The 22372-nt window shown below is 42.8% G+C and overlaps 1 protein-coding gene across 1 annotated transcript; it reads left to right on the forward strand.

The window, feature by feature from the left end:
• Positions 1–3039: 3039 nt before the first annotated feature.
• Positions 3040–19468, forward strand: LOC129862690 (mixed lineage kinase domain-like protein). Its single transcript, XM_055934582.1, has 11 exons — positions 3040–3162; positions 4987–5436; positions 5582–5689; positions 5979–6156; positions 6255–6355; positions 10616–10751; positions 13481–13565; positions 13678–13817; positions 16434–16483; positions 16658–16798; positions 18544–19468. Exons 2-11 carry the CDS (start codon positions 4989–4991, stop codon positions 18591–18593), a joined length of 1437 nt encoding a protein of 478 aa, XP_055790557.1. The 5' UTR covers positions 3040–3162; positions 4987–4988; the 3' UTR covers positions 18594–19468.
• Positions 19469–22372: the final 2904 nt, after the last annotated feature.

Here is a 22372-nt window from a genome sequence, read left to right on the forward strand (position 1 = left end):
GTCAGTTGTTGAACATAATACTTCTATTTGCAATAGCAATTTATGATATATGCAGTTGAGGAATATTCCATGTATCAACACTACATGTAGGACGGACATTCCCACATACAGCATAAACATACATAGAGGCATTTTTCAGCTATGATTTTATCCAGAATGGATATGACAATGGGGTATCACAGGACGTAATACACCCTTACGCCAATCTACTTTTTGATCTTCTTGACTTCTTATCTGGTAAACTGCTACTGTGTGTCACGAAAAGAGCCACAATTAGGGGTTAGTGTCCTCCAGTAAAAAAAGGCTAGTTTAGCGTAAAAACTATTGCCCTGTGTTCATAGGGGCATGAGAGACTAGTCAGTGGTAGAATTGAGTTGGCACTTTATTGGCCCAAACACTCACAGACCCACAAGGTTGAGGTTACTCATGGACAGTAATTAGTAAAAAAAAATGTTTTTGTTGCACTGACGCATTGTGTCTTCTAACTGTCCAAGAATAGGATCCAAAGTGTTAGGAAATATTTGTTCCCACAAATACAAAGGAGGATGTCTCTCCTCATACCTCTGGCACTTTAGTAAGACTGCCAGACTATGTAAAAAGTTTATGATGGGGCCAGCAACGGAGTTCCCATTGACTAAGCACCACGGAGACCAATCAGGAGAGAATACATACAGGTCAAGGGTGCCAATTGAAAGTGAAGGGGTGTGTCTGTGCCTTTTGGATTACTCTCTCTTTACACAGAACCCCTGTGGTTCAAGTCAAGAGCTACCCTTCCCCTTTCAGTCTTCTCTGCGCATGTCTGAAAGTGACAGAGCCAGCAGCCAAGAGTATGTCATTTTTCACAGTATGTCATAAAAAATTATTACACTTATGAATGTATGTAAAATGCTAATATGTATTAGATCCAGTACAATGGAAAAACTATAGTCCACTGACTATATAAGGGTAGTCAGTAGACATTCTGAACCTTGTTTGAAATCAGTAGGTCACATGACCAAGTAGCTATTGCAATTTTAAAGTTAGAAAAATTAATGTAAAAACACGTGAGAGGAAAATGGACAAACTAAATGGTGTGTAATGTGTAGGCCCACTGAGTGTACATTCTGAACCTTGTTTGAAGTCATCTACAAGGCTATGCTAGGTAAAGCGCCGCCTTATCTCAGTTCACTGGTCACGATGGCAACACCCACCCGTAGCACGCGCTCCAGCAGGTGTATCTCACTGATCATCCCTAAAGCCAAAACCTCATTTGGCCGCCTTTCCTTCCAGTTCTCTGCTGCCTGGAACGAATTGCAAAAATCTCTGAAGTTGGAGACTTTTATCTCCCTCAACAACTTTAAACATCTGCTATCCGAGCAGCTAACCGATCGCTACAGCTGTGCATAGTCCATCGGTATATAGCCCACCCAATTTACCTACCTCATCCCCATACTGTTTTTATTTATTTACTTTTCTGCTCTTCTGCACACCAGTATCTCTACTTGCACATGATCATCTGAAGATTTATCACTCCAGTGTTAACCTGCTAAATTGTAATTATTCGCTACTATGGCCTATTTATTGCCTACCTCCTCATGCCTTTTGCACACATTGTATATAGATTCATTTTTTTTCTTTTCTACTATGTTATTGACTTGTTTATTGTTTACTCCATGTGTAACTCTGTGTTGTTGTCTGTTCACACTGCTATGCGTTATCTTGGCCAGGTCACAGTTGCAAATGAGAACATGTTCTCAACTAGCCTACCTGGTAAAATAAAGGTGAAATAAAAAATAAAAAAATATATTAAAAAAAGTCAGTAGGTCATATAACCAAAGAGCTATTGAAATTAAAAAAATGTAAATAAATATTTAAAAATAATGTGAGATAGAAATTGACAAAACAAAGTGTGTGCAATGTGTGTCTATGCCATCGGGTTAGCTACAACCAGTTTAGAAAGTTTTATGAGTAATGGTTTTAAAAAGAGCTATTGAAATTTGAAACATTTGATTTGTCACTATGTTGACAAATGTCACTGTCCCTAACTGCTGTTGGTGGACGTAAGGAAAACTAGCCGAAGATCCGTTGAATATCCAACCTGAAACTGTCTTTACCTCGGTAAACGAAGTGCAGCTAGTTTGCAGTCTTTCCAGCTTCAGTTTAAAGTGATTGTTTTAGCTGTGTTGTTTGCTAGCTTCTCTGAGCAGTGACCTGACGAGTGACCACATTTTCTATGCCAATTGCTCATTGTTGTCGTACTCTAGATGGCACGGTATAATTAACTTGACAATGGAGACTGATGTACTATTACTTTTGGCTTTAAATCTGAAGCATGGTAACAATTAACACTGTGCTCACTTCAAACTGAAAGACCGCTCATTTACATATTCCCTTGACCTTCAACGTCAAGAGTGATACTTATTGGCTGTTAAACATGGGGGTTATGGACTATCAATAAAGGTGTATAGCGCCATATATTACACTTGTGGAATATAAAAATACTTGCTTGGTATGTTGGATGTTTTAAAGAAACACTCCTCGAGATAAGAGTGGAGCTGAATGGAGAGCGAGAACTTTCTCTGCTGAGTTTATAAAACTGTAAAGAGTGTTTTATGTACAATTGTCAACAAAATTAGATAGACTTCACTTTTTCAATAGGAGTAAAATCAATCTGTTCTTTTGGTTTTTGATATGCAGTCTCTCCCTACTCAAGTGCTGATGGGGTATATAAACTACAGAGTCAGAGAATTTATCCCAAGACCATTGCAGTGTGATAATTGTAAAGATGTTGGTCATGTTTGCAGAAGGGAGAAGTAGAGATGTCCACGTTTTGGAAAGGATCATATTATTTGATATAAAAGGGATGAATATGTGACATGTTGCAATTGCGGTGGGAACCACGAAGCCATGTCTTCTGAATGAAGTGGGAGTTTTGTTTGTTATGGCAATGTAGTGTGGATTACGTATGGAATTTTTAAATTATCATTATTTTTTTATTTTTTTCAAACCGTCCAGGTGGTGGCAATACAACGTTTTGGGTGTAGTTTGCCATAAGACCCACAGAAGAAAAGAAGAAGCTCTTCTGTGAGCGTTATTGGTGTAGGAGGAGCTCCATTGAAACCTGTGATACTCTCCTTTCAGTTTCAGATGTTAGAGTCACAGCACCAACAACAGTCTCTCAAGGTAATTTCCATTTCAAACGTACAATAGGTTTTAGGTTGAGAACATTAACAAGTGCTTGTTGCGTGTGATTTGTCTTATAGCCTGCTTCCTGCTTTTGAGAACAATGCCATTTGCTCAAACCATTCATCAAAAGTTCTCACTAGTGTGTCTGTCTCCTCTGAAATGCGAGAACTTCTAGTTGTCATTGATAGATGCTGGCAAGTGTGAAACATTTAATAATACAACCAATCGACAGATGTGACTCATACTAGTGATATGGGGGCTCTGTAGTCCATTCAATAGACGGTAAACATATACCGTCTATTCACGAAGCTGTCTGCCGCCTGAGGGAAATTCCCCGACGCTGCACAAATGCTCTGTCTAAACGTCTGTACGCCTCGCTTGCAATCCACCCAAAAACTATATTTTTGTATTTGTTTCTTTAGTCCGTTGTTGACATAGTCCCAAAATGTTTAGCTTGTCAGCAATCAAGTTTCAAGATATGTAACTTTCAAAATACAGAAATGATCACCTGTGTGTAACTGAAAAATGCTGTCAGCTGCAACTGTGTTAAAACAGTTTACAGTAAGTGTATATTTTGCTTTTGTGAAATACTTTTTGATGTGATATGGAGGTAGAGTAGTTCGCAGAGATCCAGCTGTGGTCCATACGTTCTGCTGAGAACCCAAGACGGAAAGCTGTAACCCCCCTTGGGTTCTCGAGAGCAAGGCAGTCTATTGAAATTAGTTGCTTACAAATTATTTCCTTGTCAGCACTTGTTATTCAGTTACCTCCTAGAGGCAATAGAAAAACAGTTTAGGTTGTAGAATTATACAGTTCTGTGATTTTGGAATGGCTAAGACAGATGCTATTGCTTTGAATGATCCTAAGCAGGGGTTGCCAGCCAACACAAAGGGGTAGCTACTAGCTACATCATATCCATGCCATCACCAGCAATTTTCTCCATTGAATACCCATTGAAAGTGCATTGTAGTCCAGGACTTGGCTTAACCTGGGTCTGGGGAATCAGACCTTATTGTTTGTCATAACTGCTGCTGTTCATTTGTCATTGATTGCTCAACTGAACATTACTTTTAAAAAATTACTTAAAAGGCCAAATGAAATAAACTTCCCTCAGCTTTCACAAGAACTTAAAAACTGCACATTAGTCTCACATCGGATGTGTCTCAGGGATAAGCAAGTTTCCCTTCCTCTACCAGACTAATGTTCGAAAGACATTAACTGACATTACTCAGTGCCAAAGTAGCTATGGAAATAAGAAGTTATGGTTAAACATGACCAGAAAACCTGATGTATCCATTTCGGCTTATATTATTTATGTAATTAGGTAGTAACAATGCCTTCCCTACACACACACACACACAAACACACACACGGCACATATAATGTCTAGCTGAAGTGAGAGAGACGTCTCCAGAACTTGTATGACTGTTCTGATTTTACATTTTTTATTTGTTATATATACCTATGCAAGTCAGTTAAGAACAAATTCTTATTCACAATGACGGCCTACCAAAAGGCCTCCTGCGGGGATGGAGGCAGGGATTAGATATCATTAAAAAAGAAATATATATAAATATAGGACAAACACACATCACGACAAGAGACAACAACACTACATAAAGAGAGACCTAAGACAGCATAGCAAGGCAGCAACACATGACAACACAGCGTTCAACATGAATTATTGAACTAGTTTGGTGCTGTCAACAACAAGGTCAGTTGGACAGGTTAGTATACTGCTACGGTTGATCGACTTTCTCAGAGCTATGGTTTGGGGAAACCTTGCCTAATGCATTTCTTAATCCACTCTTTTCCCTCCAGCCATGGACATCATAGATCCCATCTTGGGCATAGCAGAGAAGCTTTACTCTCTATGTGGTGAAGTGAAAGCCAATAAGAAGCGCTGTCAGCGTTTGGCCCAGCGCATAAAAGCCTTGGAAGAGCTGGTGAGAGCAGTCAAGGTGAAGGGACTGGGGCAAAAGCCTTCCCTTGTGAAGAATGTCCTATGCGAGCTCAAACTCACCTTGGAAAATGCCCAGGACGTGGTTAAGAAATATTCCTGCGCCAGCTACCTGAAGCGCATCCTGAAGGCCTACGACCAGGGAGATGATTTTGGGAGTTTAAATGAGCGTCTGAATGATGCGGCTCAGGGGCTGTCGCTAGCCCTGCAGGTGGATCAGAGTGACGAGCTACTTCAGGAGTCTCGAGAGACGACACGATGGAGAGAGGATGAGGCTGACAGGGAGAGTGATCGTCTGGAGCTGCAGAAATGTGAGACATCTCTACCATGCCGTTTCAGTGCAAGGTCAAAATCAAATGGCCTCTCTGTATGAGCAGGTAGGGAAAGCTCCAGTTGTTGATCCTGTTGACTACTCCAAATGTATTTGTGTGTGTTTGTTACTGTTATGTCCCACAGTGCTACTGTCTCTGGCGGAGGACACGAAGGAAAGTGTGGACACAGTGCATGAGAAAGTGAACTCCACTGAAAAAGATGTGAAAGACATCAAAGCCTTGTTGGAAACCTGTAAGTAAGCCTCTATAGATTAATTGTCATTACAAACTGTACTTGTAACTGTTGCTGTTTCTAATTTCTTACTGATTTCAACCTGCGCCTGATGCTAAAGGAGACTGTGAGTATATCCTATCAGCACAGTTCTGCATCCTACATCAGGCCAGCATCCCATGGCCTCTCCATCCGCACTGTATTTTGCGTGACGATGTGCTGTGATACCTTCAGTTCTCTGTGTTATTGGTTTGATGTGCCTATGTGACTTGCCATCTCAGTGACTTTGTTGTGTGTTTCCCATTGACAGTAATGAAGCCCAGTATTTTTCATGAAGACATCAGAGAGATCAAGCCAGAGGAGCTGATCTACGACGTGCCCAAAGAGCCCTTCATAAAAAATGACAGCTCTGAAATATTCAAAGGAGAGTACAACAAATTCACAGTGGCCATCAAAAGATACGCCTACTCAAGTAGCACAAGCCTGCGGTATGTAGCATAGCATACAAGATGTCTCAGAGAGTTCTTGTAATATCACTTTCGGTGCTAAACATCTATTTGTTTAATGGGTTATGTTTGTCCCACAGGCAGGTGAGAAGCGTCTTTAAAAAGGAAGTGGAGACTATGAAACGCTTTGAGTCACCAAACATCCTGCGAATGTTTGGGATCTGTGTCCAGGAAGAAAGCGGTGAGTGAGCTTCTGTATTTGTTTTACAGTATGTGTAGTAATTGCTGAAGAAATATAAGACGGGATCAAATCACCATGTGATTGCAGGATATTTCAAAATGTGATGATGTGCCGTTGTGTCACAGTTGCGTGTATAAGTGGCAGGGAAGTCAGGCGCAGGAGAGTCAAATAGAGTGTAGAATGGAGTTTTTTAATTATAGTCCCAGTAATCTGCTCCATAACACTCATAGGACAACATAAAACAAAATATGGGTACGATGACCCGTCGCACACCTATACACAAAAAACACAACACTTGACAAATAACAATCTCTGACAAAGACATGAGGGGAAACAGAGGGTTAAATACACAAGAGGTAATGGATGGGATTGAAAACAGGTGTGTGGGAAGACAAGACAAAACCAATGGAAAATTAAAAATGGATCGATGATGGCTAGAAGACCGGTGACGTCGACCGCCGAACACCGCCCGAACAAGGAGAGGCAACGACTTCGGTAGAAGTCGTGACATTACCCCCCCCCTGACGCGCGGCTCCAGCCGCGCGTCGACACCGGCCTCGGGGACGACCCGGAGGGCGAGGTGCAGGGCGATCCGGATGGAGGCGGTGGAATTCTTTTAACATGGAAGGATCTAAAACGTCCTCCACCGGAACCCAGCATCTCTCCTCCGGCCCGTACCCCTCCCAGTCCACGAGGTACTGAAGGCCCCTCGCCCGACGTCTCGAATCCAAAATGGATCGAACAGAATACGCCGGGACCCCCTCGATGTCTAGAGGAGGTGGAGGAACTTCACGCACTTCAGCCTCCTGGAGCGGGCCAGCCACCCCCGGCCTGAGGAGAGACACATGGAACGAGGGGTTAATACGGTAATTAGTGGGTAGTTGTAACCTATAACATACCTCGTTCACTCTCCTCAGGACTTTAAACGGCCTCACAAACCGCGGACCCAGCTTCCGGCAGAGCAGGCGGAGGGGCAGGTTTCGGGTCGAGAGCCAGACCCTGTCCCCTGGTGCGAACACCGGGGCCTCACTGCGGCGACGGTCTGCGCCAATTTTCTGGCGCCTTATGGCACGCTGAAGGTGGACGTGGGCTGCCTCCCAGGTTTCCTCAGCGTGCCGAAACCAATTGTCCACCGCAGGAGCCTCGGTCTGACTCTGATGCCAAGGAGCCAGAACCGGCTGATACCCTAATACACATTGAAAAGGAGTAAGGTATGTGGAGGAGTGACGTAGCGAGTTCTGGGCCATCTCTGCCCAGGGCACGAACTTCGCCCACTCCCCCGGCCGGTCCTGGCAATAGGACCGCAGAAACCTGCCCACATCCTGGTTAACTCTCTCCACCTGCCCATTACTCTCGGGGTGAAAACCTGAGGTAAGACTAACCGAGATCCCCAGACGTTCCATGAACGCCTTCCAGACCCTTGATGTGAACTGGGGACCCCGATCAGACACTATATCCTCAGGCACCCCATAGTGCCGGAAAACGTGTGTAAACAGGGCCTCTGCAGTTTGTAAGGCCGTAGGGAGACCGGGCAAAGGGAGGAGACGACAGGACTTCGAAAACCGATCCACAACGACCAAGATCGTGGTGTAACCCTGTGAAGGTGGAAGATCAGTCAAAAAATCCACCGACAGGTGCGACCACGGCTGTTGAGGAACAGGTAAAGGTTGAAGCTTACCTCTAGGCAGGTGTCTAGGAGCCTTGCACTGGGCGCACACCGAGCAGGAGGAAACATAAATCCTCACGTCCTTAGTTAAAGTGGGCCACCAGTACCTCCCATCAAGACAGCGCATCGTCCGACCTATCCCAGGATGACCAGAGGAGGGTGACGTGTGAGCCCAATAGATCAATCGGTCGCGGACAGTGGGACACCAGCGGGACACTCAGGAGGAGAGGACTCTGCACGTGACGCCCGCTCAATGTCCGCGTCCAGCTCCCACACTACTGGCGCCACCAAACACGAAGCTGGGAGTATGGGAGTGGGATCCATGGACCGCTCCTCTGTGTCATACAGCCGAGACAATGCGTCTGCCTTGACGTTCTGGGAGCCTGGTCTGTAAGTAAGAGTAAACACAAAACGAGTGAAAAACATGTCCCACCTTGCCTGGCGAGGATTCATTCTCTTCACCTGCCGGATGTACTCCAGATTTCGGTGGTCAGTCCAGATGAGAAAAGGGTGTTTAGCCCCCTCAAGCCAGTGCCTCCACACCTTCAAGGCTTCTACGACAGCTAACAGCTCTCGGTCCCCCACATCATAGTTTCGCTCCGCCGGGCTGAGCTTCTTCGAAAAGAAAGCACAGGGGCGAAGCTTCAGTGGCACACCCGAACGCTGAGAGAGCACTGCTCCTATCCCAGCTTCGGATGCGTCCACCTCTACCATGAATGGCAAAGAGGGATCCGGATGAGCCAACACAGGCGCCGAGGTAAACAGAGTCTTCAGGTGTCCAAAAGCCCTGTTCGCCTCAGCCGACCACTGCAAGCGCACCGGACCCCCCTTTAGCAGTGAGGTAATGGGAGCCGCAACCTGACCAAAACCCCGGATAAATCTCCGGTAGTAATTGGCAATCCCCAAAAAACGCTGCACCTCCTTTACCGTGGTTGGAGTCGGCCAATTACGCACGGCTGTAATGCGGTCGCTCTCCATTTCCACTCCTGAAGTGGAAATCCGATGCCCTAGGAAGGAGATGGATTGTTGGAAGAACAAGCATTTCTCAGCCTTGACATATAGATCATGCTCCAACAGGCGACCAAGCACCCTGCGCACCAGGGACACATGCTCGGCGCGTGTAGCATATCAGAATATCATCTATATACACCACTACACCCTGCCCGTGCAGGTCCCTGAAGATCTCATCTACAAATGATTGGAAGACTGATGGAGCATTCATCAACCCATATGGCATGACCAGGTACTCATAATGACCTGAGGTGGTGCTAAATGCCGTCTTCCACTCATCACCCTTCCGAATACGCACCAGATTATACGCACTCCTGAGATCCAATTTTGTGAAGAAGCGTGCCCCGCGCATTGACTCCATAACTGTATTTATCAGAGGTAACGGGTAACTATATTTCACCGTGATTTTATTGAGACCTCGATAATCAATGCACGGGCGTAAACCGCCATCCTTCTTCTTCACAAAAAAGAAACTCGAAGAGGCTGGTGAAATGGATGGCTGAATGAACCCCTGACGCAGGGATTCAGAGACATATGTATCCATAGCCACCGTCTCCGCTTGCGACAGGGGATACACGTGACTCCTGGGATATGCAGCGTCTACCAGGAGATCTATCGCACAATCCCCCTGTTGATGGGGTGGTAATTGAGTCGCCTTCTTTTTACAGAAGGCGAGAGCCAAATCGGCATATTCTGGAGGAATGAAACCCCTAAACACCTACCTGAGCACTCTCGCGACCACCCCGTCAGAGCCCTCTGTGGCCAAGAAACAGTGGGGTTATGACACGCTAACCAGGGTAGACCTAGCACCACAGAATACGCAGGTGAATCAATAAGAAAAAGACTAATCTTCTCCTTGTGACCCTCCTGCGTTATCATATACAACGGTGCGGTGACCTCCCTGATAAAACCTGACCCTAATGGTCGACTATCTAAGGCATGAATAGGGAAAGGCATATCCACAGACACAATAGGGATCCCTAAACTATGAGCTAAATTTTTATTAATGAAATTTCCAGCCGCGCCTGAATCTACTAGCGCCTTATACTGGGAATGCAGGGAAAAATCCGGAAAAGTGACAGAGACAAACATAAGTGCAACAGAGGGCTCTGGATGAGAATGGTGCCTACTCACCTGGGGTGATGCCAGAGTGCCCTGCCTGCCTTCTCTATTCCCAGAGGAACCAACCCGGCACCAACCAGCAGTGTGATCTCTGCGACCATAGATGGTGCTCGAGCGGGCACCCCCTCCGGTCTCCCGGCGCACCGTCCCTCCCAATTCCATTGGTTCGGGAGAGAGGGTGCGGGAGGATGGAACAACCAGACCCCGATCTAGACGTCCACGAGTAGCCAGCATGTTGTCCAGCCTGATGGACATGTCCACCAGCTGGTCAAAGTTGAGGGTGGTGTCTCTACAGGCCAGCTCCCGACGGACGTCCTCGCGTAGACTACAGCGGTACTGGTCGATCAGGGCCCTGTCTTGTATTGAACACCGCCCGAACAAGGAGAGGCAACGACTTCGGTAGAAGTCGTGACACGTTGTTGCATTTAATAGTCATCTTCTCTACCCTTGTTGTCCTATAGGACCCAATCCAAACTTCCTCATTGTCATGGAGTTTTGTGAGAAGGGCAGTCTGAGAGAGGTGCTGGATTCCCAAAGGAAGCTGCCCTGGGACAGAAAGGCTCGCATGAGTCTGGATGCAGCACAGGGCCTCTACAGGTAACAGATTGATGTTTATTGTCATGAATCTGGATGCAGCACAGGGCCTCTACAGGTAACAGGTTGATGTTTATTGTCATGAGTCTGGATGCAGCACAGGGCCTCTACAGGTAACAGATTGATGTTTATTGTCATGAATCTGGATGCAGCACAGGGCCTCTACAGGTAACAGGTTGATGTTTATTGTCATGAGTCTGGATGCAGCACAGGGCCTCTACAGGTAACAGGTTGATGTTTATTGTCATGAGTCTGGATGCAGCACAGGGCCTCTACAGGTAACAGGTTGATGTTTATTGTCATGAATCTGGATGCAGCACAGGGCCTCTACAGGTAGCAGGTTGATGTTTATTGTCATGAGTCTGGATGCAGCATGGGGCCTCTACAGGTAGCAGGTTGATGTTTATTGTCATGAGTCTGGATGCAGCATGGGGCCTCTACAGGTAGCAGGTTGATGTTTATTGTCATGAGTCTGGATGCAGCACAGGGCCTCTACAGGTAACAGGTTGATGTTTATTGTCATGAATCTTAACCTGAAGGCAGTAAAGGTGGGCTAGATGGGCAAGCTGCTTTTTGGTCTTGATTGAAGGTATTTCTTTAGGCATTAGGTTTAGTAGTGTGGTTAAGGTTAGGTTTAAAATCTGATGTTATGTCTTTGTGGCTGTTCAAGCTAGTGACTACTGCAGAGCTGCCTCCAGGGGAAAACTCATGACAATAAATGCCAACCTACCTACAGTTATACAGTACCACTATAGAAATGAATCTCTTTACCTTGTGCCCTACACACATGAAACCAGACACCACCTATTACACATGACATGACGCACGGAGCACCATCTCTATCATATCTTTGCCATAAGTTTTATATTAATACAATTTTAACTAAGGAATCGGTCTATCATACATTTTTTTAGTTGAATAAGTCTTTCTCTTTCGCTTGCTCGCTCTTTCATTCATTCATATACACTACCGGTCAAAAGTTGTAGAAAACCTTCTCATTCATGGGTTTTTCTTTATTTTTACTATTTTCTACATTGTAGAAAATTAGTGAAGACATCAAAACTATTAAATAACACATAAGGATTCATGTAGTAACAACAAAAAGTGTTAAACAAATAAAAATACATTTTAGATTCTTCAACATAGCCACCCTTTGCCTTGACCACATCTTTGCACACTCTTGGCATTCTATCAACTAGCTTCACCTGGAATACTTTTCCAACGGTCTTGAAGGAGTTCCCACATATGCTGAGCACTTGGTGGCTGCTTTTTCTTCACTCTGCTGTCCGACTCATCCCAAATCATCTCAATTGGGTTGAGGTCAGGGGATTGTTGGAGGCCAGGTCATCTGATGCAGCACGCCATCACTCTCCTTCTTGGTAAAATAGCCCTTATACAGCCTGGAGGTGTGTTGGGTCATTGTCCTGTTGAAAAACAAATGATAGTCCCACTAAGCCCAAACCAGATGGGATGGCGTATCGCTGCAGAATGCTGTGGTAGCCATGCTGGTTAAGTGTGCCTTAAATTCTAAATAAATCACAGTGTCACCAGCAAAGCACCCCCACACCATGACACCACCTCTTCCATGCTTTATGGGGGGAATACACATGCGTAGATCATCCATTTACCCACACCGCTTCTCACAAAGACACGGCAGTTGGAACCAAAAATAAATAATTTGGACTCATTAGACCAAAGGACAGATTTCCACTGGTCTAATACCCATTGCTGTGTTTCTTGGCCCAAGCAAGTCTGTTCTTATTGGTGTCCTTTTAGTAGTGGTTTCTTTGCAGCAATTTGACCATGAAGGCCTGATTCACACGGTCTCCTCTGAACAGTTGAGATGTTTGTTACTTGAACTCTGTGAAGCAGTTATTTGGGCTGCAATTTCTGAGGCTGGTAACTAATGAACTTATCTTCTACAGCAGAGGTAACTCTGGGTCTTCCATTCCTGTGGCGGTTCTCATGCGAGCCAGTTTCATCATCGCGCTTGATGGTTTTTGCGACTGCACTTGAAGAATCTTTTAAAGTTCTTGAAATGTTCCATATTGACTGACCTTCATGTCTTTAAGTAATGATATACTGTCTTTTCTTTTTGCTTATTTGAGCTGTTCCTGCTATAATATGGACTTGGTCTTTTACCAAATAGGGCTATCTTCTGAATACCCCCCTACCTTGACGCAACACATCTGATTGGCTCAAATGCATTAAGAAGGAAAGAAATTCCACAAATGAACTTTTAACAAAGCAAACCTGTTAATTGAAATGCATTCCAGGTAACTACCTCATGAAGCTGGTTGAGAGAATGCCAGTGTTTCCTTTATTTTACTATTTTCTAAATTGTAGAATAATAGTGAAGACATCAAAACTATGAAATAACACATGTTATCATGTAGTAACCAAAAAAGTGTTAAACAAATCAAACATATTTTGAGGTTCTTCAAGGTAGCGACTCTTTGCTTTGATGACAGCTTTGCACACTCTTGGCATTCCCTCAACCCGCTTCATGAGGAGTGCTTTTCCGTTGGAAACTATTCATGCAGCTTATGATCCAACTACTTAACTTCTAACCACCAATACTATACAGTATGCTCTGGTGTTTCATCTTCTCTAAAATAGTGGGTACATTGTATCAGTGTTCTGCGCATCTCTCACAAAAGTTCACATAAAAGAGGAAATGTACCCTAATCACTTTGAGCTGTCATGACTAGCGAATCCCCCTCTAATTGTAGATTGCACCAGTCGGAGGAGAAGTTTAAAGTGCATGGATGCATCAACAGCAGCAAGTTCCTGGTAGATACCGGGTACAGAGTGAAGGTATGAGGTTCAATGCAGTCCTCTACACATCCATGTGTGTCTGACACTACAAAGTGATAGAGTACTTAACCTATCTGGATGTAATTTTCGGTTCTTTGTTGTACATGGTTAGCTGGGAGGTTTTGAGCTGGCCAAAACCGAGACGTCATTGAAGAGGACTAAGGACAGCAGTAGAAGCTCTTTATGCTACAGCTCCCCTCAGCAGCTTGAGAGTATTAATCATAAATACAACAAGGAATGTGAGATGTACAGGTCAGCTTCAAGTCAAAATACTACACTCTTAACCATTGAACCATGAATGTAAAATCATAAACTCATTATAGTGCCTTTCAGAAAGTAGTCACATCCCTTGACTTTTTCCACATGTTGTCGTGTTACAGAATTTAAAATGGATTAAATTGAGATTTTGTGTCACTGGCATGCACACAATACCTCGTAATGTCAAAGTGAAATTGTGTTAGAAATGTATCAAAGCTGAAATGTCTTGAGTCAATAAGTATTCAACCCCTTTGTTCAGGAGTAAAAATGTGCTTTACTAGTCACTTAATACGTTGCATGGACTCGCTCTGTGTGCAATGATTGTGTTTAACATGACTTTTTAATGACTACCTCATCTCTGTGCTCCACATATACAATTATCTGTTAATTCCCTAAGTCGAGCAGTGAATTTCAAACACAGATTCAACCACAAAGACCAGGGAGGTTTTTCAATGCCTTGCAAAGAAAGGCCCCTATTGGTAGATAGGTAAAAAAAATGAAACCGAATATCTCTTTGAGCATGAAGTTATTAATTACACTTTGGATGGTGTATCAATACACCCAGTCACTACAAATATACAGGTGGCCTTCCTAATTCCGTTGCCGCGGGGAAGAAAACCGCGAAGGAATTTCATCATGAGGCCAATGTTAACTTTAAAACAGTTGCAGAGTTTAATGGCTGTGGTAGGAGAAAACTGAGGATGGATCAACAACATTGTAGTTACTCCACAATACTAACCTAAATGACAGAGTAAGAAGGAAGCCTGTATAGAATCCAAATATTTCAAAGCATGCATCCTGTATGCAATAAGGCACTAAAGTAAAGAATGTGGCAAAGAAATTAACTTTATGTCCTGAATACGAAGTGTTATGTTTGGGGGCAAATCCAACACAACACATCACTGAGTACCACTCCATATTTTCAAGTATGTTATGGGCAGTGGTTGGACCCAAAAATAATTTTCCAATTGTTTTGTTCTGAACAGAACCATTATTTGTGTTACGTTACCGTTCCGACCAGCAAAATCAAGTTCTGGATTTATTTACATTTTTACATTTAGCTCGACATTAAATTACTAAACCAATCAGTGCGGATAGAGCAGCTTACTATGGAGCGGGTAAACAATTTAGTCTGCATAGGAAAGTTGTTCCGAGCAAATTGTATTTTGCCGTAACATCATGGTTTAATCATAATAAAAGAAACACGCACACTGACATTTTCTAGGAAGCTTGCCTTGAAGCGCTGGGCATCTTTTATTTACTTTGAACTTCCAGGTTGGTTTAACATTAGACCAGAGGAAACGCTGACAGGCTTGTGTGTGTGCAGAGCAACACCATAATTAAAAACAAGTCTTACCTTTCTTGTAGTTAATAAATCCAATGTGAAACGTGATGACTTTAGTATCCTTAACTAGCATTGAAAATGTGAATCCATTCTCTAATTAAACGTCTCTCCCTAATTTTCGAAATCATGCTTATAATGTCATCAGGATGCTATAGTAACCTATGCTTCAGAGGGGAGGCACAGACGGACACCCACTGGCAAAGATCAGCTGGCAGGCAGACGCTGAGTTTCTCAGTAACAGAGTGAGGGCTTTGCATAGGTACTTTGATGCGATATTTGTGGGCCTGGAAAAATAACATTATTAACCGGTTCCCATGCTTTTAAAATAATGGTTCTGTTCCGGAACTGTATAGATCACTTTAGTTTCAGGCTCTGTTCCTCAAAGTTGTTTTTCAGTTCTGTTTCCTGAACTGGTTCCAACCCTTGGTTATGGGTATGCTTGTCATCAGCAAGGACTAGGGAGTAATTATTTATTGTTTTAATAAAAAAAAAGACTAGAGCTAAGCATAGGCAAAATCCTACACTCTTAGAAAAAAAGGTGCTATCTAGAACCAAAAAGGGTTCTTCCTGGACCCAAAAAATGGTTCTCCTATGGGGACAGCCGAAAAACCCTTATGGAACTTTATTTTTTATTTTTTATAGGAGTGTAGAGGAAAACTATTCATTCAGCCTGCTTTCCTACAGACACTCGGAGACAAATTCACCTTTCAGCAGGACAATAACCTAAAACTCAAGGCATATTTAACCCTGTAGTTGCTTACTATGACGACATTGAATTGTCCGTGAGTGGCCTAGTTACAATTTTGACTTACATCGCCTTAAATCTACTTTAAAATGTCGGTCTAGCAATGATCAAGAACCAACTTGACAGAGCTTGAATAACTTTTGAGATAATGTGCAAATATTGTACAATCCAGGTGTGCAAATCTCTTAGACTTAACCAGAAAGACTCACAGCTGTAATCACTGCCAAAGGTGATTCTAACATTGACTCAGGGGTGTGAATACTTATGGTAATGAACTAAAAACATGTTTTCACTTTGTCATAATGGAGTATTGTGTGTAGTTTGGTGAGCGAAATAATATATTTAATCAATTTTGAATTCAAGCTGTAACACAATGTGGAATAAGTTAAGGGGTATGAACACTCTCTGAAGGCAATGCAATTTTTTAAAATGTTGAAATGGTCTCTGTTCTAATGTAGGCCCCTCAGGCCTGAGTGTACTGCAATTTCACTCTGTTTTAAAAGTGTTGTGTTCTTTGCAGTTTTGGCATTGTCCTTTGGGAGATTGCAACCCGCGAGATTCCCTTCAGAGGTGTGTCAATTAGTGACAATGCTGTGTGTAACAAACACTATCAACAACATCAATGACACTGTATATCTGAAAATAGCAATGGTTGGGTTTTCTTTCCCTCCTAAGCATGTGCTTGCTCTGTCATATTTAGAAATGTATCATTACATTTCTGTTTTCTCTTGTACTTATGATCAGACTGCTCACACAAAGAGGTGTATGAGAGGGTGTGTCAAGACAAATATACTGAACCTCTTCCTGAAGACTGCCCTAAACAGTTGGGGGAACTGATCAACGACTGTCGCTCCTATGACAGCTTCCACAGGCCAACTGCAGGAGGTAATACCTTCAACACACACAAATATAATAGGCCTAGATATACAGTGCCCTCCATAATTATTGGAACAGTGATTCCGTTTTTCTTCTTTTGGCTCTATACTCTCAAAGTCTGGATTTTAAATCAAACAATTACTCCCGGGTGTTGGCTTCTAGCTTGAAATATACTTTGTCATGTTACCAGGCTAGAACAATGGAGGATGGATAAGAACTAGGTCTATGGAAAGTTACGGACTTTGACGAGGGAGTGCAGAAAGTTTGCATTCTGTCAACATGTTATTGTTAAATTAATGGCTCCTAAGGATTTAGGGAAAGGGCAACAGTCTGGTTTAAGTCACTGATAAAGTAGGACAGTCGAGGGAGACGCAAAGAATTCGGCCCGAGGTCAAGTCAGATGAAGTGAGAAGGAACAGTCCTATCTCACACCCACATATTTCCACGCTCACAAAGGTTCTAGCATGAGGCAGGGCCAGGACTACACCAGTGAGAGGAACCAATTAAGTTCCTGACTAGCAACCGAGATGTATTGGCTGTCAAGATGTGCAAGGGGTTAACTCCGCCTAGTAGGAAGGTATAAATAAATATGCTTGTGTAACAGTATAACTTTAGTACGTTCCCTCGCCCCGACCTCGGGCGCGAACCAGGGACCCTCTGCACACATCAACAACAGTCACCCACGAAGCGTCGTTACCCATCGCTCCACAAAAGCCACGGCCCTTGCAGAGCAAGGGGAAACACTACTTCTAGGTTTGAGAGCAAGTGACGTAACTGATTGAAACGCTATTAGCGCGTACCCGCTAACTAGCTAGCCATTTCACATCCGTTACACTTGTGTAGACATGTCTTTGCAGCTATATGACCCAGTGGGTGAATAAACTTAATTTGAGCTTTTTCTAATCGTCTGAGTTTTTACTCTGTTCAGAACCTAACGGGTTAAAGTGCAGACTGTCTGTTTTAATTTGAGGGTATTCATCCATATCAGGTGAACTGTTAAGAAATTACAGCACTTTTTGTACATGATCCCCGCCATTTTAGGGCACAAAGTATTGGGACAAATTCACTTGCTGTATGTGTATTGATGTAGTAAAAAGGTAAGTATTTGGTCCCATATTCCTAGCATTCAATGACTTGTAACTCTACACATTTGTTGGCTGCATTTGCTGTTTGTTTTGGTTGTGTTTCAGATTATTTCGTGCCCAATAGAAATGAATGGTAAATAATGCATTGTGGATGCTACCATGATCATGAATTTATCGTGAATAATGGTGAGTGAGAAAGTTATATACCAACTTGATTGAAGACGCACAAATATACCAACTTGATTGATGGATTCCCTGCATGCTATAAATATGGGACCAAATACTTAACATTTTACTACTTTAATACAAGTGAATTTGTCTCCAATACTTTTGATGCCCTGAAATGGGGGGACTATGGGCAAAAAGTGCTGTAATTTCTAAACAGTTTGCCTGATATTGATGAAAATACCATCAAATTAAAGCTGACAGTCTGCACATCCAAACTGTTGGAGTATAGAGCCAAAAGAAGAGAAAATGCTTCACTGTCCCAATCATTACGGAGGGCACTGTAAGATCTACTGTAGGCCTAGATACAATTTCACCTGTTCATATTGATTCCTATTTGTCCTCTCAGTTATCCTTGTTTCTTATTTCCATCCTTATAATCATCATTAAGAGGTGTTTTCATACCCAGGACGGATTGAGTAATCAAGTTTTTCTGTTCCACAGTGTTAGTGGACAAGCTCCGCAAAGTGGTTGAGCTGCTAGAGGAGGACTAACAAACAGAGGTTTCCATCCCCAGAGTACTCCGAAAAGAAGAAAACCAAGAGCGGTTATCAACCCCAGGTCAAAGGAAGACCAATTTACTGTCTCAAATTCTTTATGGGATTAAAACTTCTTCTGGATCGGTATCCCATCCATGGGACCGTTGCGCTAATGTAGGCTAATGCGATGAGCATGAGGTTGTAAGTAACAAGAACATTTCCCAGGACATAGACATATCTGATATTGTCAGAAAGCATAAATTCTTGTTAATCTAACTGCACTGTCCAATATACAGTAGCTATTACAGTGAAATAATACCATGCTATTGTTTGAGGCGAGTGCACAATTTTGAACAAAGTTATTAATAAACAAATTAGGCACATTTGGGCAGTCTTGATAGTTAAATTTGAACAGAGACAAAATGGTTCATTGGCTCAGTCTGAAACTTTGTACATACAAAAGTACATACAAAATCTAAATTGCATGCGATGGCCTTTCTCTTGCATTTCAAAGATGATGGTGCAAAAAAAATATTATCTTTTACCAGATCTAATGTGTTATTCTCCTACATTCCTTTCACATTTCCACAAACTTCAAAGTGTTTCCTTTCAAATTGTATGAAGAATATGCATATCTTTGCTTCAGTGACGGGGCTATAGGCAGTTAGATTTGGGTATGTCATTTTAGGTGAAAATTCACTTGGAAAAACAAGAAAAAAGCATTATGCACACCTGCATCTCATCACCTGGACTTCATTACTCCCTTTACTACTCACCCTTTTTATATAGTAATCTTCTGTTAGTAGTTGTCATGTAGTATTGTTTATGTTTCCATGTCAGGTGCTTCTCTTGTTTTGTATTGTTCATTATTATTAAACTCACTAACTGCACGTGTTTCCCTACTCCTTGTTCGTACGTTAGAACTTACTCAAAATAGTCAGAATTAATCTAAGATAACTCAAGAAATCTGTCATTAATTTTGAAGTTTTTGCTGAGGAGATCTTAGTCACGCAATTATACATCTAACGAATACGTTTGGTGCAGTATTTCTCAATGAAAACATTAGCAAGAAAATGAGTCGTCTCTCATTGAATGACAGACTTTATCGAAGAATCCCTACTGTTAACCAATCAACGATGAAGCGGCGTAGACTTCGGCTTGCCTCCAGAAGAAATGTTGTGTTTCCGAACAGCTGAAGAAAAAAAACTCACCGAAGTTGCACATTTGTGGCCTGCTGGAAGTCATTTTGCAGGGCGCTGGCAGTGCACCTCCTTGCACAAAGGCGGAGGTAGCGGTCCTGCTGCTGGGTTGTTTCCCTCCTACGGCCTCCTCCACGTCTCCTGATGTACTGGCCTGTCTCCTGGTAGCGCCTGCATGCTCTGGACATTACGCTGACAGACACAGGAAACCTTTTTGCCACAGTTCGCATTGATGTGCCATCCTGGATGAACTGCACTACCTGAGCCACTTGTGTGGGTTGTAGACTCCGTCTCATGCTACCACTAGAGTGAGAGCACCGCCAGCATTCAAAAGTGACCAAAACATCAGCCAGGAAGCATAGGAACTGAGAAGTGGTCTGTGGTCACCACCTGCAGAATCACTCCTGTTTTGGGGGGGGTCTTGCTAATTGCCTATAATTTCCACCTTTTGTCTATTCCATTTGCACAACAGCATGTGAAATTTGTTGTCAATCAGTGTTGCTTCCTAAGTGGACAGTTTGATTTCACAGAAGTGTGATTGACTTGGAGTTACATTGTGTTGTTTAAGTGTTCCCTTTATTTTTTTGAGCAGTGTATATATTTTATTTTTGCATTTTCCAATTAAGAACATTCAAGACAAAAGTGAAAAGATATTAGACAACAATAGGACAAAGTGACAGTAATAGACGAGCGTAACAAAGAAAAAATAAAACTAATTATAACTATATATACAAACATACAATAAAAAAAAAAATGAGACATTGGATCATATGGTCATCTGCCGTAGGCTACATATTATACATTACGTGTGAAACATTATGTAAGGATTATATAGAGATTCAATCAATGTGATGTGGGGGGAGATTCTCCATATAGTCAATAAAAGGTTGCCAAATTCTGTAAAATGTCTTTAACTTATTCTTCAAGCGGTAAGTAATTTTCTCCAGTGGGATACAACTATTAACTTCCGATATCCACATTGCAACTGGCAGGGAGGAATCCAATTTCCATTTCAAGGCAATACATTTCTTGGCAATCGCTAGCAATATTTCTGTTAACTTTATAGTATGGCTTTGCCTAAGATTGGTGTTAGTAAAGTCGCCCAGTGGACAGACCTCCGGGTCTAAAGGGAATGCAACCCCGTGAATTGAGGATATGGTATCGCATACCCCCTGCCGGAAACCGTGTAGTTTTGAACACTGCCAAGTGGAATGGAGAAATGTTCCTTCATCTAAGCCACATCTATAACATAGGGAGGAGATATCAGGGTTGAACTTGTGCAGTCTAGATGTGGTGATATAGAGCTGATGGAGGAAATTAAACTGGATCAGTCTGTATCTGGAGTTCAATGTGGATGTAACACCATCCCTGCATAGGTCACTCCATAGACCCTCATCAAGATCAATACCCCGATCTTTTCCCATCTAAGTCAGGGTTTATCTAGCCCAGGCAGTGTTAGTCCTGACATAAAAGCATCGTAAACACGGGAAATGATCTTGAACAGTGGTTGGTCTGCGTGGCAGAGTTGTTCAATAGGTGACATCTTAGGTAGGTTCCATTGTCCCTTGAGAGTCACCCTAATAAAGTTCTGTAGTTGTAGGTAGCTAAAGAAGTCCCTGTTAGGCAAGTGGTATTTCTGTTTCAGTTGATCAAAAGACATAAGAACTCCCTCCTCGTAACAATGTTCCAGAAGAGTGATCCCCTTATCAGACCATGGTCTAAAGTTACTTTTCTGGAAAAACATAGGAATCAATCTATTGTTCCATAAAGGGGTTTTAGGGGAAAGGAATCCCCCTCGTCCGAACAGCTCATGCAGTTTGCACCATGCCAGGACAGAATGTATGATTAAAGGGTTGTCTGTGATGGTTTTTATAGATTTTCTGTCCCATTTGTAAAATAATTCTGCCCCAGTGTCATCATTTATCTCAAGCTTTTCAATGTTCAACCATGAGGGAGAGGGACCATTGTCAAACCTCTGAGCCAGAAACCTAGACTGTGCAGCCCAGTAATACATTCTAAAATTGGGGAGGTTTAAGCCCCCTTGACTGTAATCAAGGGTCAGCTTATCCAGGCCAACCCTAGGGGTTTTACCGTGCCAGATAAACCGTCTGGTCAGCATGTCGAGAGAGGAAAAGAATGCTACGGGAACAGGGATAGGGAGAGATTGAAGCAGATATAGAAATCTGGGCAGGACATTCATTTTAATTACATTGATTCTACCCATTAGAGTGAGAGGTAAGTCCATCCATTTACTAAGGTCACCCTCCACCTTTTACAACAAACTGGCCAGATTAAGTTTATAGAGGTTGTTCGGATTACCATCCACCATTACGCCCAAATATGTGAAGCCCATAGGCGACCATCTAAAAGGAAATTGTGCTTGATGGTATGATGGTCAAAGACAGACAACGGTAAGATTTCGCTTTTATCTAAATTGACCTTATATCCAGAGTAGGAACTATAACACTGTAGTAGGTTCTGCAAGTGAGAGGGAATGTTCTGGGTTTGTTAGAAATAAGATAAGGTCGTCCGCAAAGAGTGATAATTTATGGGTATGGGGGCCCACCTCAAAGCCATGTATGTCAGGGCACGTTC

The sequence above is a fragment of the Salvelinus fontinalis genome, chromosome 9 (genome assembly GCF_029448725.1).
Source record: "Salvelinus fontinalis isolate EN_2023a chromosome 9, ASM2944872v1, whole genome shotgun sequence".
Lineage (NCBI taxonomy): Eukaryota > Metazoa > Chordata > Actinopteri > Salmoniformes > Salmonidae > Salvelinus > Salvelinus fontinalis.